At 41.2% G+C, this 14,466-nt stretch overlaps 1 protein-coding gene across 1 annotated transcript in view; it reads left to right on the top strand.

Annotated features, from left to right (window-relative positions):
• The window catches only part of LOC134801517 (lysine-specific demethylase phf2-like), a 45,531-nt gene that overhangs the window by 29,224 nt on the left and 1,841 nt on the right, over positions 1-14,466 (top strand). The window contains exons 17-22 of the mRNA XM_063774129.1: positions 1,382-1,547; positions 2,095-2,206; positions 4,034-4,144; positions 6,644-6,750; positions 9,594-9,699; positions 12,804-12,966. Coding sequence (XP_063630199.1) covers positions 1,382-1,547; positions 2,095-2,206; positions 4,034-4,144; positions 6,644-6,750; positions 9,594-9,699; positions 12,804-12,966 — 765 coding nt within the window. The remainder of the gene's footprint in view (positions 1-1,381; positions 1,548-2,094; positions 2,207-4,033; positions 4,145-6,643; positions 6,751-9,593; positions 9,700-12,803; positions 12,967-14,466) is intronic.

The following is a 14,466-nucleotide window of genomic DNA, read 5'->3' as shown; positions in this document are numbered from 1 at the left end:
CCTAGATGGCGCCATCATAGCTTGCCCCTTTTTCTATGAGATTTGGCTTAAAGAGCTGGCATCCAGGGTATTAAAAAAACAAATATTTGACATAATTCTAGGGATTGACGGGGCAAGCTATGATGGCGCCATCTGCTAAAAACTTCCACCGGCCAACCCCATTAATTTATGTACTTTGAAATTAGAAATTAGGATATATAGCCTGGCAAAAGAGAATTTGAAGTAGAGAGTTACTGTCATGGAAAATTATGTAGCTACAGTTCATTTACTGCCATCTTTCGACAGAATATTAACACTGAACGCCATTTGACTTTGGTCCTTATTCTTTCACTGATATGTGTTAACTTGTTAAATATTAATATTAACGCCATCTACTCGAGCATAGGCTGAAGGTTATGGCGCCATCGCTCGAAAACATATATTGCACCATACCTTTGGCCTATAGTCGAGTAGATGGCGTTTATATTAATATTTAATAAGTTAACACATATCTGTGAAAGAATAAGGATCAAAATCAAATGGCGTTCTAACAGTTTTATGTTCTGCCGAAAGATGGCTGTAAATTTACAGTGGCTACATAATTTACTTTGACAATCCGTCTCTATAGACTCTGTTCTCTTTGGCCTGGCAAAAGGATAGTCTGAAAATCAACGTTGAGCATCACCAGCTCACCTAGCATATGTTGAGACTGGTATCCTTTTACCAAACACTAAAAATGTATCATACTTTAGTTTTAAGTTACCATACTGTTCTGTTTCTTTCACTACTGTACTGTTTTTGTGTTCTGGTAATAAACGTTTTTTTTTTTTTCATTTTTGAAATAATCGATAACGCAATACGCAGTTTTAAAGCGTCTTATATACTTTATTCATTAATAATGAAAGATGCTACGGGGATCAGTTAGCGTCGATCTTCTAGTCCAGCGGTCGGCAACCTTTTAGCAGCCAAGGGCCACATAGTAGTTTAGGAAGTTGACGCGGGCCGCACTTTGTTAACATGTGTGACTTTATCAGACGTTGTTGTTTGACAATATTACATACAAAATAGCCAGGAGGGCTCGCGGGCCGCAAGAGAGGTTCGCGGGCCGCTTGTTGCCGACAATCTAGTCGATAGTGTAGTCGCTTGACACATAGGTAACAATTCGTACATTAATATCCTGCGACGGTGATTTAGAAAGGTACATCCGAGTAAAGTTCAGAGTGACAGCCAGACCCTTATATCTTTATCTTTCGCCGTAAATTCTAACCCCCGTAATCATAAAAACTTAGCGAATCTTTGTTAAATTTTGTCCTTTTCTAACAATCACAAATATCAAAATAAGGGATAAGGACAAACGATTATCAAGGGCTTGTTACACTTAACAAGCGTTTTTCATCTGCAGGTGATAGAAGAGCAAAAGCCCGCAGCCCCAACGCCCGTGCGCCGCTCAGAGCGTCCCGTGCGGCGCCGCGTGTCGCACACATACGACTACGAGGACGGGGACTTGTATATCGACGAAACACCCACACCCCGCCGGCGCAAACACCGACCCAAACCTTACAACCAACGTGAGTTTACTATATCTATCTCTGTTTTATTGTACTTTTACAAGATCGGCTACATCAGCCACTTGCGAACACACCAGCGACAGCAACGGAGTTGACAGCAGTCGCCGTGGTCGAAGTCGGCCCTGGAGTTATTATTATTATTGTGCTTTGAGGATTTATTTCCAGACTTGTAGCATAAGACCTGGTTCTATGACACAAAACAAGGAAGTTTGGAAGGAAGGGTGTTTTGGAAGTACCCAGGAATTTTGATGACTGCAGTTAGTGTAGTGCAGTTAGTCAGGATGAAATTATCGCCCCAAACCGTACCAACGTAAGTATAGTAAGGACAGCAGCGCTTAGGTCGGGGTCGGATACTGGTAAAATTCTCAAACTTAGGTTGTGTGCACCTAAATAGATGTCATGTTTATAGGTGGTATTCCATCTGTCCAATTTCTTTGTCCAATGTGTATTTTGTCTCACACTTTGCTTAATGAGAGAGTGAGGCGTAGACATTAGACAAAGATATTGGATAAATGGAATACCACCCTAAAATAACTTTTATTTACAGAATCCAACTCATACCGAGCACCAGCCGTGGCCCCTCCACGGCCTGCTAATGGCATCGAGTCCCTCATCCAGGCCTCCGTACTAGCGGAGGAGGACCCTCCCGACCACACCACGTAAGTTTTACTAGAAATAACCATGGCAACCATGAAGACTTGCTCGCTCCTAGTGAAGACGCAGCCCTATGGGCCAAGATATTGGATATAATACTTTAAGCGACTCGAATCTTGCCATACGATTAAATAAACTAGAAATAACGTAACATAACAAAACTTCCGTGAGACAGACATATTCAATATATTAAGAATGGCTCACTCACGTAATTTAAGTCGAATAACGCTCGACAAGTTTCACTCCGTACCGAGGAGTGTCATCAAACCCGTCGTTTGACAATAATGCCATAAACGAGGGTAGTTTCTCGCCATTCCGGTGCATGCGACACTATACTCAAAACACACTAATTATCAAATACTACCCGGTCCGTCACCGTCAACGCAAGCTCCGCCAGACACTCCTCGGTACGGAGTGAAACATGTCAAGCCTTTATCGACTTAAAATACGTGAGTGACCCGTTCTTAATAAAATCGGCCAAGTGCGAGTCGGACTCGCGTTTCTAGGGTTCCGTACATAAGTTCGACTCACGCTTGACTGCACATTTCTAATAGGTTTTCCTGTCATCTATAGGTAAAGAACTATTTTGTGTATTTTTTTCAAAATTTTAGACCCAGTAGTTTCGGAGATAAAGGGGGGAATGGTTATTTTTTGGTTATTTTCTTAAATAACTTCGAACCTATATATTTTAAAATTATAAAAAAAAACATATCCATCTTTGGGTCATTAATTTACATATGTGTACCAAATTTCAACTTAATTGGTCCAGTAGTTTCCGAGAAAATAGCCTGTGACAGACGGACAGACAGACGCAAGAGTGATTCTATAAGGGTTCCGTTTTTTCCTTTTGAGGTACGGAACCCTAATAATAACGTAACATTTTCCAAATAGGGAATATTACGCAAAACTTTACGTAGGGGGCACTCCACTAGCACAATCTGGGGGACTACCGTGAAACAAGAAAATCTAAATTTCGTTATTAACCTATCTATCACTCTTGCGTATTTGATCTATAAAGAGGCAGATAACGAAATACCAATTTTTTTCTCGATAGGCTATTTGTAATCAAACCGCCTTGATGCATCAATGTCATATTTTATTATCAGTGAAAACTTGTCAAAAAACTGTTTAAGGCATAGTATGTATTAAGTTACTCTATGGTTTACAGTTTGTGCTAGTGCTGCACTCTGGCGGCAGAATATTGCAGTAATACCCCCTGTTTAACAGGGGTCATAGGGTAGTATTCCACCTATTCAATTTCTTTGTCCAATCTGTATTGCGTATCACGTTTTGCTTTAATAAGAGAGTGAAAGGCAATGACATTAGACCAGGGGGGTGTCACTACGCAGTTTAGGTACATTTGGCCGGCGCTCCTCCCGGGTAGGTGTATGGCAGTGCAGGCCGCTCGGCTCGCACGATAGTCGTGTCACGTGGCGCTCGCGCAAAGAAGATTCACGGTCCGTGCGCGGTTATAAGTTTCAATTTTGTTGGAGGCGGCGAGTAAGGTATAATTTTATACCTAAATCTGACTTTTGTGAAGGAGTGAATTTTCTGTACGGTAGTACTATTAGTTATTCTGTGATTAGACTAAGAAATTGGACAGATGGAATACCACCCTTAGACCCAACACTTTAAGCTGGCAGTCCCCAGTAGGCTTGGGCACATCTTTCTAATTCAAAAACCATACGACGGCTATACATTGATTATATACATACATATATTATTTTATTTACAAAAATAATTATGTCTATCTTTTAGCCGCCGACACTTGACTTTTTTGAAAGTCTCATTAATCAATCTAGTTTCAGTATTACAAAAACAATATGTTTCAGGGAAGACGCGGCGGTAGCAGTGGCGGGGATGCTAAGTATTAGCGAGCGATATGAAGCGCCACCTCGGACGTTCGGACTGGCCAGTGACGAGCCGGAGGCACCCACGGAGAGGTAACTAATTCTCTTCTTCTTCTTCTTCTTCGTGTTAGGGGCTATCTTCTTCTTCTTCGTCGCTATCCTCACAGCTGAGGGTCGTGACCACCATAAGTAGCTCTATCTATAAGAAGTCTCCAGGCTGCTCTGTTCTGAGCCTGATGAAGTGCGGACTGTGTGCCACTATTAATTGCCTCCAGGAGAGGATCCGTCCAGCGAGTTGGAGCTCTGCCTCTACTTCTTGTTCCCTCGACTAGGTTAGGGGCTATATAAGGCTCCAAAGCCTATGTATCACTGCGACCATCCCTGAACTATTGTGATCGCCACCTACTACAACTCTCGATCCAAACCTGCAACTTCAAATAGCTGCAGGATCTTTTTGTTCTCGAGAGACTTTAACTCCTCCGGGCGCAATATGTGTCCGCCCAGGATTAAGTCACGAGTACGCATTAGTCAAGGGCACTGTGAGGATGTGCAAGGGCGTCTCCTCTGCCTCCATGCAGAGTCTGCACCGCCCTATCTCACGTTTCCCCATAGTGTGCATGTGCTTATTTAGGCCGCAATGCCCAGTAAGCACCCTTACCAAGTTGCGCAGTTGGTTCCTAGACAGCGCTAAGGCGTTCGAACTGTTTCCCTTCTTCCTTGTCGTAACCTCATGGCTGAGACGTGACGGTTGTGGACACTTCACCAGTGATCTCCAAGCCTCCTGGGCCCAGTGCATGCTAGCCTGCAATGTGGTGTTTGTCACTGACGTTATTCTGTCCGCCCAACGTGCCATGCTAATTGGTAACTAAGTATACGAACAGTAAGCTGCAGAAGTTAAGTGGACACATTGCAAAGAAATTTGTTTGCAGGGGACCCCCCTGCAAACAAATTTCTTTGCAATGTGTCCACTTAACTTCTGCAGCTTACTGTACCATCGTTAACACGGTTAAGACTAAAGTAAACCTTTTCATACAAAGGTATCCTCCTCGCCCTTCGCACCCCGCACGATCGCCCTGTCTAGACGGCTTCATCTAATGACTGTATTGTTTTATTGACTGTGCTAAAACCAAACATGTGCCTATACTTATGTCGCTTAAAGCGGTTGGTTGTTATATGCGAAGTCGTACTAACCGGACTTCACTGTACCTATACCACGTGTCCCAAAATTCAACGTTAAGCTGGCACCAGAAGATGGACCTGCTCAGGACTACTCGAGGAAAAAAAAGAGAAAAAAAAATTCTCAATTTATTATGGGATTACAAAAAAATTGAAATCGACACTCCTAGTGGTATGTTTAACGACCAGGGGCCGATTGCATAACAAACTACAACTAATATTACAAGCGGAACTCCTTATTTAATAAGTGAAATTAGAAAAGGAGTTCCGCTTGTAATATTAGTTGTAGTTTGTTATGCAATCAGCCCCATGTCTACAATTTTTCAATTATTTTTTCTTTTCATTTTTTTTTATTATTTTTCCTCGAGTAGTCATGAGCAGGGGCCTATTGCATAACAAACTACAACTAATATTACAAGCGGAACTCCTTATTTAATAAGTGAAATTAGAAAAGGAGTTCCGCTTGTAATATTAGTTGTAGTTTGTTATGCAATAGGCCCCAGGTCCATCTTCTGGTGCCAGCTTATCGTTGAATTTTGGGAAACGTTGTATACGGCTTAGGTCTAAATAGAATCCTGAACGAAGTGAAGGGTTCTATAATTAAATTAAATAGAATCCTGATCGTAGTGCGGGATTCAAGTGTTAACGCCCAGCCCAAGGTGGAATTAATTTTCACAAATCTCCTGTTTAGGGGCAACCATTATAATCGACATAATCGTGTCCGAATGACTAAAAATATGGCAGGCACTAATGAAACATATTTTATATATAAAATAAAGAACTATTTTTCCACTCTTCTAACTATGTACTACATTACACAAACACATGTATTTTAGGTTCATGTACCGTTAACGCTTATGCTTAGATACGAGGTCAGTTCGGTATTGAATGTGACCTTTTGACATATGTCATTAGTCATTACATTTACTCATGTACCGTCGTACAGTAATGTGACACATAATTACTGCTTTTCACATCACCTACGAGGAAATTATTGTTTCAAAATATTATTTAACCTTAAAAAGTTAAAAAAAACTCGCCCACAAGCAACGATACAAGAACAGCATTCTTTAGATCCCTCCCCCCTCCCCTCACCCCTCAATTTGCACTTTCAAGTCAATTTAGCAATACGGATAAATTGAAAGAAAGAAAATACATTTATTTACGACAACCAACCAGTTAAATTACAAATTATACATCGACACATGACCGTTAAATAGGACCCCCACTCAGCGTAAAAGGGCCCACTGATTAACAGTCCGCCGGACGGTATCGGCCTGTCAGTTGTCCGGAACTGTCAAAATGTTGTTCTAACTGACAGGCCGATACCGTCCGGCGGACTGTTAATCAGTGGGCCCCTTAATGCTACGGTAAGCCCTGCGGCTTAATGCTAATTGTTATTTAATATATCAACAGCGCGAGCGCGCGCGGCAATAAGCGAGTCCGCAAGCCCGCGCCGCGCGTCGAAGACCCCCTGGACGACGAAGACGTCATCAAGGAGGTGCATCGAGACGAGGAATATGGTAAGTGTGAGGAATATTGCCTCTTTTATTAGAGTTCCGTACCCGAAGGGTAACAACGGGACCCTATTACTAAGACTGGCAAGAAGCGAGTCCGCAAGCCCGCGCCGCGCGTTGAAGACCCCCCTGGACGACGAAGACGTCATCAAGGAGGTGCATCGAGACGAGGAATATGGTAAGTGTGAGGAATATTGCCTCTTTTATTAGAGTTCCGTACCCGAAGGGTAACAACGGGACCCTATTACTAAGACTGGCAATAAGCGAGTCCGCAAGCCCGCGCCGCGCGTTGAAGACCCCCTGGACGACGAAGACGTCATCAAGGAGGTGCATCGAGACGAGGAATATGGTAAGTGTGAGGAATATTGCCTCTTTTATTAGAGTTCCGTACCCGAAGGGTAACAACGGGACCCTATTACTAAGACTGGCAATAAGCGAGTTCGCAAGCCCGCGCCGCGCGTCGAAGACCCTCTGGACGACGAAGACGTCATCAAGGAGGTGCATCGAGACGAGGAATATGGTAAGTGTGAGGAATATTGCCTCTTTTATTAAGTTCCGTACCCGAAGGGTAACAACGGGACCCTATTACTAAGACTGGCAATAAGCGAGTCCGCAAGCCCGCGCCGCGCGTCGAAGACCCCCTGGACGACGAAGACGTCATCAAGGAGGTGCATCGAGACGAGGAATATGGTAAGTGTGAGGAATATTGCCTCTTTTATTAAGTTCCGTACCCGAAGGGTAACAACGGGACCCTATTACTAAGACTGGCAAGAAGCGAGTCCGCAAGCCCGCGCCGCGCGTTGAAGACCCCCTGGACGACGAAGACGTCATCAAGGAGGTGCATCGAGACGAGGAATATGGTAAGCACAGACAAGGCATCCTCCAGACTGAGCATAGTACCTCTACCCCCTCTGCCACAAATACGGTAGTTTTACTCCATTTTCGAGTCGAAAGTGTCTTTGTGTGACGTCCGTGTCTTTGAACGGACCAATACCAAGACCACGGGACCTCGCTCGCCTCGTCTCCCGCAACCCCGTATTTTTGGCAGCATCGGTTTCATGAAATAATTGCTCTAAACTCCGTCTAGAGCAGCGGTCGGCAACCAGCGCCCCGCGAGCCTCCCTGGCTATTTTGTATGTAATATTGACAAACGATAATGTCTGCTAAAGTCACAAATATTACCAAACTGCGGCCCGCGTCAACTTTGTTAACTACTATGTGGCCCTTGGCTGCTAAAAGGTTGCCGACCGCTGGTCTAGAGTGCCGGGGAAGGTAAACAGTCTCATCTTAAAACATATGCTTAAAACATTGATTCAGTTTCTCATATTAAACATTTAACTGGTCAAGTTAAATTAAATATAGCTACATATCTAGTAAAAAACAAAACCGGCCAAGTGCGAGTCGGACTCGCAAACGAAGGGTCCCGTTCCATTATCTATAAAAACGGTCACCCATCCAAGTACTGACCCCGCCCGACGTTGCTTAACTTCGTTCAAAAATCACGTTTGTTGTATGGGAGCCCCACTTAAATAATTACATTTATTTTATTGTTTTTAGTATTTGTTGTTAGCGGCAACAGAAATGCATCATCTGTGAAAATTTTAACTGTCTAGCTATCACGGTTCATGAGATACAGTCTGGTGACAGACAGACAGACGGACAGACCAGACGAACGGACAGTGGAGTCTTAGTAATAGGGTCCCGTTGTTACCCTTTGGGTATGGAACCATAAAAAATTGTGAAATAATGATGAAAAACCTGAAAAGCTGAAATGGGACTGGGTCGGCCATGTCTGCCGCATGCACCCACAGAGGTGGGCCAAGATAACCACGGTATGGGAGCCGCAAGACGGGCGAGGATCTGGTAGGCCCAGACGGAGATGGCGGGACGACCTGAGACTAGCCGGAGATTGCTCAAAACCGAGACCAAAGACATGTAACTTCGTATAAGATGAATAAAGTCTAAGGAAAAAACGTGCCTCGGAAATCAAGAAAAAGTCATTCTCGGATAGATGGCGCACACACCTTTGGCCTATGCTCGGCTAGATGGCGTTGACGACACCGTTTCATATTTAACAATTTTAACACATAGATATCAGTGAATGAACATGGGTCAAAATGATATAAAAATAATAAAATCATTTATTCATATATATACTTTTTTTTGATAATTTTATACGTTTTCATTTTGAGTTTTAGTCGTGTGTCGATAGATGGCAGTAAATTTACTGTGACTACAAAATTTAGTATGACAGGACCCCTCTATACTATCTATTCTCTTTGCCGAGACGAATGGAAATCGAGGGGGGAGGCCTTTGCCCAGCAGTGGGACGCCGTATAGGCTTATATAATATAATAATGAGGAAACCTTTATTTATTTTATTTATTTAAACTTTATTGCACGATAACAAAATGTACAAATGGCGAACTTAATGCCTTGAGGCATTCTCTACCAGTCAACCATTGGGTCAAACAGAAAACTTGTACTTAGTGCAGGATTGTAGACAACGAGAAGAATTATGAATCACAAATCAGGTTATTCTAAACAATATTCTAATTATAAATTACACATATAAAGATAATAGCAATATAAACCTACATATATACAAACATGCATACATACATATATAAATAAATATGTTATATTATGTTTATGTACCCAAGAATACAAGTAAAATGCGGATCATTTATCTTTAAGCGAGTTAGAGAGGTGTTTACGTAACTTGCTTTTAAAAGAAAATTTGCTCTGTGCTTGCCTTAAGGGAAGAGGGAGATCATTCCAAAGACGAGCAGCCTGAAGGGCGAAAGAGTTGGAAATAAAGCTTTATTAACCGTGTATATTGTTTACAGTGTACCCATCGTTGGAGATGAGCTCCGACGAAGACGAGGATTGGTCGTCGTCTCGGCGGCGGCGGAACTCCAGAAACAGGGTGGATTCTAGGTCTAAGGGGGATAAGTAAGTATATTTTCAAGTCCGGCAAGGTTGATTATGTACGGGACATTAGTCTGGACGACTTTTTAAAAATATTCATTTCATTGTTTTTAGAAACGTTAACGATATATGTAATGTATAAATAAATACTTATGAATTTTTTCGTTTTGACACTTTTTGTTACATGGATGCTTTAAAAAACATAGACAAAATACACCTATAGTTCGTTTTTTTTAGCATTAGAAATAATGGATGCTTGATGTGTCTTTAAATTGAAAAACACGTTTTAAAAATAAGTCACGGCAAGTATGTAACAATTATGAATCTAACACGATCATTTATATTCTTCTGCTTTCATAAGTAATAGTTACTGATTTTTAAAAAGCGTTTTTCAATTAAAAGATATGTCAAGTTCGCTTACCTTCTTTCTAATCAAAACCAATGCTAATGCTAAAAAAAATGAACTATATGTTCAAAATTTCATTCAAATATATATATGTATTTTATAAGTTTTAAGATAAATGGCTGTGACATACGGACAAACGGGTGGATGGACAGATGGACATGACGTAGCTATAAGGGTCCTGTTTTTACCATTTCGGTTACGGTGGTGAGTTATAAGCTGAAATATTCAGCCACCCATCACCCACCTCACTTCAGTCATCGGAGGGCTTGGCTACTTTTTCTTAGAAAAAAAAAACTAAATATTTATTATAATAATTCGATTCGTTCTTTAGTCGAACACTATTTGACCCGCTCGAAATGGTTTCGTCGGCTTCGTATTATATTAGGCTTGTTTTAGTGTCACGCGGACCGTCCGTGCGGATCACTCCGCACCGGACCAATATGTATTAAGTTCAGGGAGCGTTTCAGAGTAAAGCTGACGGGGCCGCGCGGACTGTCGTCCGGTCCGTTACGAACAGCTTTCTCATACAATTTGGCGGTGCGGACCGATCCGCACGGACGGTCCGCGTGACACTCCAGCCTTAAGCGGATACCTATAGTCTGTATCTTTAGGTATTTAAATAAAAGTAAACAAAATCTACCCTCAAATGGCTTTTTAAGCCAGTTGAGGGTAGATGCAAACATTACATGATCAAATAATGTATGTTAAAGTGAAGTCGTTCAGTGAATCAGGTGTTTTTGTATTTGGTTGGTTAACTAATAAATGTTAGAACTACCCGAATAGCTGGTTTGTTAGTGCACACCGTTGTATGGGGACCTTGCACTTTGAGACTATGCGCTGAAACTTGGCACAGTTGGTTCTTAGCTGGTCTTGAGCAGATACAGACCGGGAGACATCGAGAGCCACCTCTCATTTAGTGGGGGGGGGGGAGGGGGGGACGTTCGACGCTGCTGCGCTTCACTTGGAGCAACATATCTCTAAAACTATACCTATTAGGGCATATGATATATCATTTTCGGATAAATTAAGGATGAAAAATCTATTTTTAGAACAAAAACAATGCACTTTCTAACAAAAAAAAAAGCATAAAGTAGAAAAGACTAAAAAACGTATTTTTGATTTTTTTATAATTACCATTTTTTTTTTAAAGCGTTGCAGGAGTCTGAATTAAACAAAAAAATTTGTCGTAAGCTACATTTATTACGTTTAAAAAATATATGGTTTATTATACAAATCTGTTGATAAATGGGAGATAAAAAATAATATTAAGCGTGGGTCAGAGTGATCTCATATGAAGGTGAGAAGGTTACTTATAATTTGTTCTACAATCATTTATTTTTTTTTAGTTTTTCGTAAATAACTCGTAAACGGTAGCCCACAATATTTTATTACATGAATAATGTGCATAAAATTTCCTACAAAAAAGAGCATTCAAACTTTTTCGCTAGGATGAATATTAAAAATGAAATCAAAGAGAGAAAATAAAATCTAAGGTCCCCTTTTTAAATATTGATCCTAGCGAAAAAGTTTGAATAACCTTTTTTGTAGGAAACTTTATCTAAATTGTTAATGTAACAAAACATTTTTTGCTATTGGCCAGTTATTTACGAATTACTAAAAAAGGGGACCTTAGAATTTATTTTCTCCCTTCAATATTTTTTTTTATATTGATCCTAGCGAAAAAAAGTAGCACTTATATTATAAGAAATCTGAAACAGATTATTTACGTAAAAGATATTTTATTGCTGTGGGCTACCGTTTACGAGTTATTTACGAAAAACTAAAAAAAATGAACGAATGTAGAACAAATTATAAGTAACCTTCTCACCTTAATAATATTTTGTATCGCGTCCGTGATTTGTCTGACTCACGCTATATATTATTTTTTATCTCCCATTTATCAACAGTTTAGTATAATAAACTATATATTTTTTTAAACGTATTAAGTGTAGCTTTACGACTGTATTTTTTGTTTTCAGATTCCTGCTACATTTTAAAAGAAAATTGGTGATTATAAAAAAATAAAAACTACGTTTTGTAGTCTTTTCTACTTTATTCTTTTTTTTGTTAGTAAGTGCATTGTTTTTGTTCTTAAAATAGATTCTTCATCCTCAATTTATCCGAAAATGATGTATTACATGCCTTAATAGGTATAGTTTTAGAGAAATGTTGCTCCAAGTGAAGCGCCGCAGCGTCGATCTTTCCCCCCTCCCCCCCACTAAATGAGAGGTGGCTCTCGACGGCTCCCGGTCTGTATCTGCTCAAGACCAGCTAACAATCAACTGTGCCAAGTTTCAGCGCATAGTCTCAAAATGCAAGGTGTCGTGCACTAACAAATCAGCTAGAAGATGTACAAATTGTTTATTTAATTTTATTGAAATACCTAAAGATAACATCACTCTCGTCGGCGATCAGGTCCTTTGCGTACACTACTGTACTCCTAAGGGAGTTTATTTTTTTAATTTGCAATGTACCTAAATTAAAATTGAATAACTTTTTGATTCTTTTTTTTTCTTCCTAACCAGGAGGACATTCGAGGGGGCTGATTTAGACGGCGCGCGAACTCGCATGCGATTTTAGTTACATTGCGGACTGTCGGTTACGTTCGATTCAACAGATCGATCAAAATCCGCAATGTAATAAAATTCGCATCGTCTAAATGAGCCCTCAAGCTAGCGATCACCTTCCTCGTCTCAACAATAACGCTTTCTTGTTATCCCAGGGACGAGTCGTGGTCGCCGCGCGCGCGGCTGGGGCGGCTGGTGCCGCGGCTGCGCGGGCCGGCGCGCGCGGGCGTGCGGCGCGAGTGTGTGCGCGCGGCACTACACGCCGCCGCGCACCAGCCCGCGCCCGCCGTCGCCGTCGCGCAGCAGCGGAGAGACCAGGTACACTCAACAACACTAATCGCTTAGCACCTTTAGCCCCACCTGCACCATTCCACTAACCCGGGATTAACCGGTTAAACCTGGAGTTCCCATGGTTACCGGTTAGGGTGTTTCATTTTTCCGAATTTTCGATTTTCATCTGACTTTGCTCGAATTCTTGTTCTAACTGATAAAAAAATATTATACGTTAAAAAAAAATTAAAATCGGTCAACATTTAGAGGTTGCACAACATCAACAAAGATTTTTCAAATAACCAACGACTCTACATCGGAGGGTAGAAAATGGTTTAAGCGGCTACCATCAAAACGGAGAGTAGTGTGATACTGAACCTTCTACATATAAATAAATTTTAAAATTAGTAGTAAACTTCGATTTTGGTTACTAGATAAATGTTCTAATTAAGATTTTTCAGTTTTTCCACCTGTTTCCAAAGGAAAAGTGCTTTTATCGTGTTTTAGACGCAAAATTCAGTTTTCTCATTCGATTTTAGTATCAGTTCATTATATTTTGTCATTTTAGAACATAGTTCATTTTCACGCAATGTATGGGGTTCTCACTCTACCTTTTCAACTTGTGCAACCTCTAAACGTTATTCGATTCTTTTGAAAATTGAAATAGATAGTTTTTAGTGTGGGGAGACTCCATTGGTGAGCAAAGTCAGGAAAAATATTACAACTTTTTTTTCTCCATACAAAAGTGAATCACCCTATTACCGGTACAATTTGACACAGGATTAACGGTTTAACCGTTTAACCCCGGGTTAATAGGATGGTGCAAGTAGGCTTTAGAACGGTTGCTTTCTACGTTCAAAACTCTGATCCTCAACGTCTTTGAACACGCATCTCGGCGAGGCGGAACATCCATAGAACGTCGAGTTGTGCAAGGAAGAGTGGGAGGTGACGGGTCTAGAGGAATCGCCAATGAGACGGACCGACCTAATCAAAGCCGGTGTGTCGGCCACAGTAAGCGAATGCTCACGGAAAGCAGCTCTATGGAAGGAATGGCGACGTGTCGTTAAACGAGTCGCTCAAAAGTCTACATAATGGCCACAGCCACTCTGTCAAGAGTGTAACGAAGAAGAAAAAGGTACCACCTTTACATACAAACTTCTATGCACACAGGGTACAGTCAGAGTAAAAGTGGGGGGTCACTTTTCTCTGCAGCTGATTGTACCCTGTGTCGCTATCACACATGGCCTGTACAAGGACACAGGGTCATTCTTTTTTTTTTCATTTATATCGTGATAAACTAACATATGTATGTACATACAAAAGTAACATTATAAGGAAATCTACATTTAAAACAGATTCACATATTGTTTACCACGAAATGGGCTCGCTCAGCATAATGCCGACCCGAGAGTCAGTGCTGATCTTCTGACGAGTCCATTTGTTCCTCAACAACCTCATTCCCCTGGCTATATACCCGTTCGCAAATTCCCAAGAGATTCCGCTAAGCAGTTTTGGTTTTAGATGAAACTTAGCACGGGTTACGCAATC

This window comes from Cydia splendana, chromosome 22 (genome assembly GCF_910591565.1).
Source record: "Cydia splendana chromosome 22, ilCydSple1.2, whole genome shotgun sequence".
Lineage (NCBI taxonomy): Eukaryota > Metazoa > Arthropoda > Insecta > Lepidoptera > Tortricidae > Cydia > Cydia splendana.
This window is presented reverse-complemented; position numbering and strand designations above follow the sequence as displayed.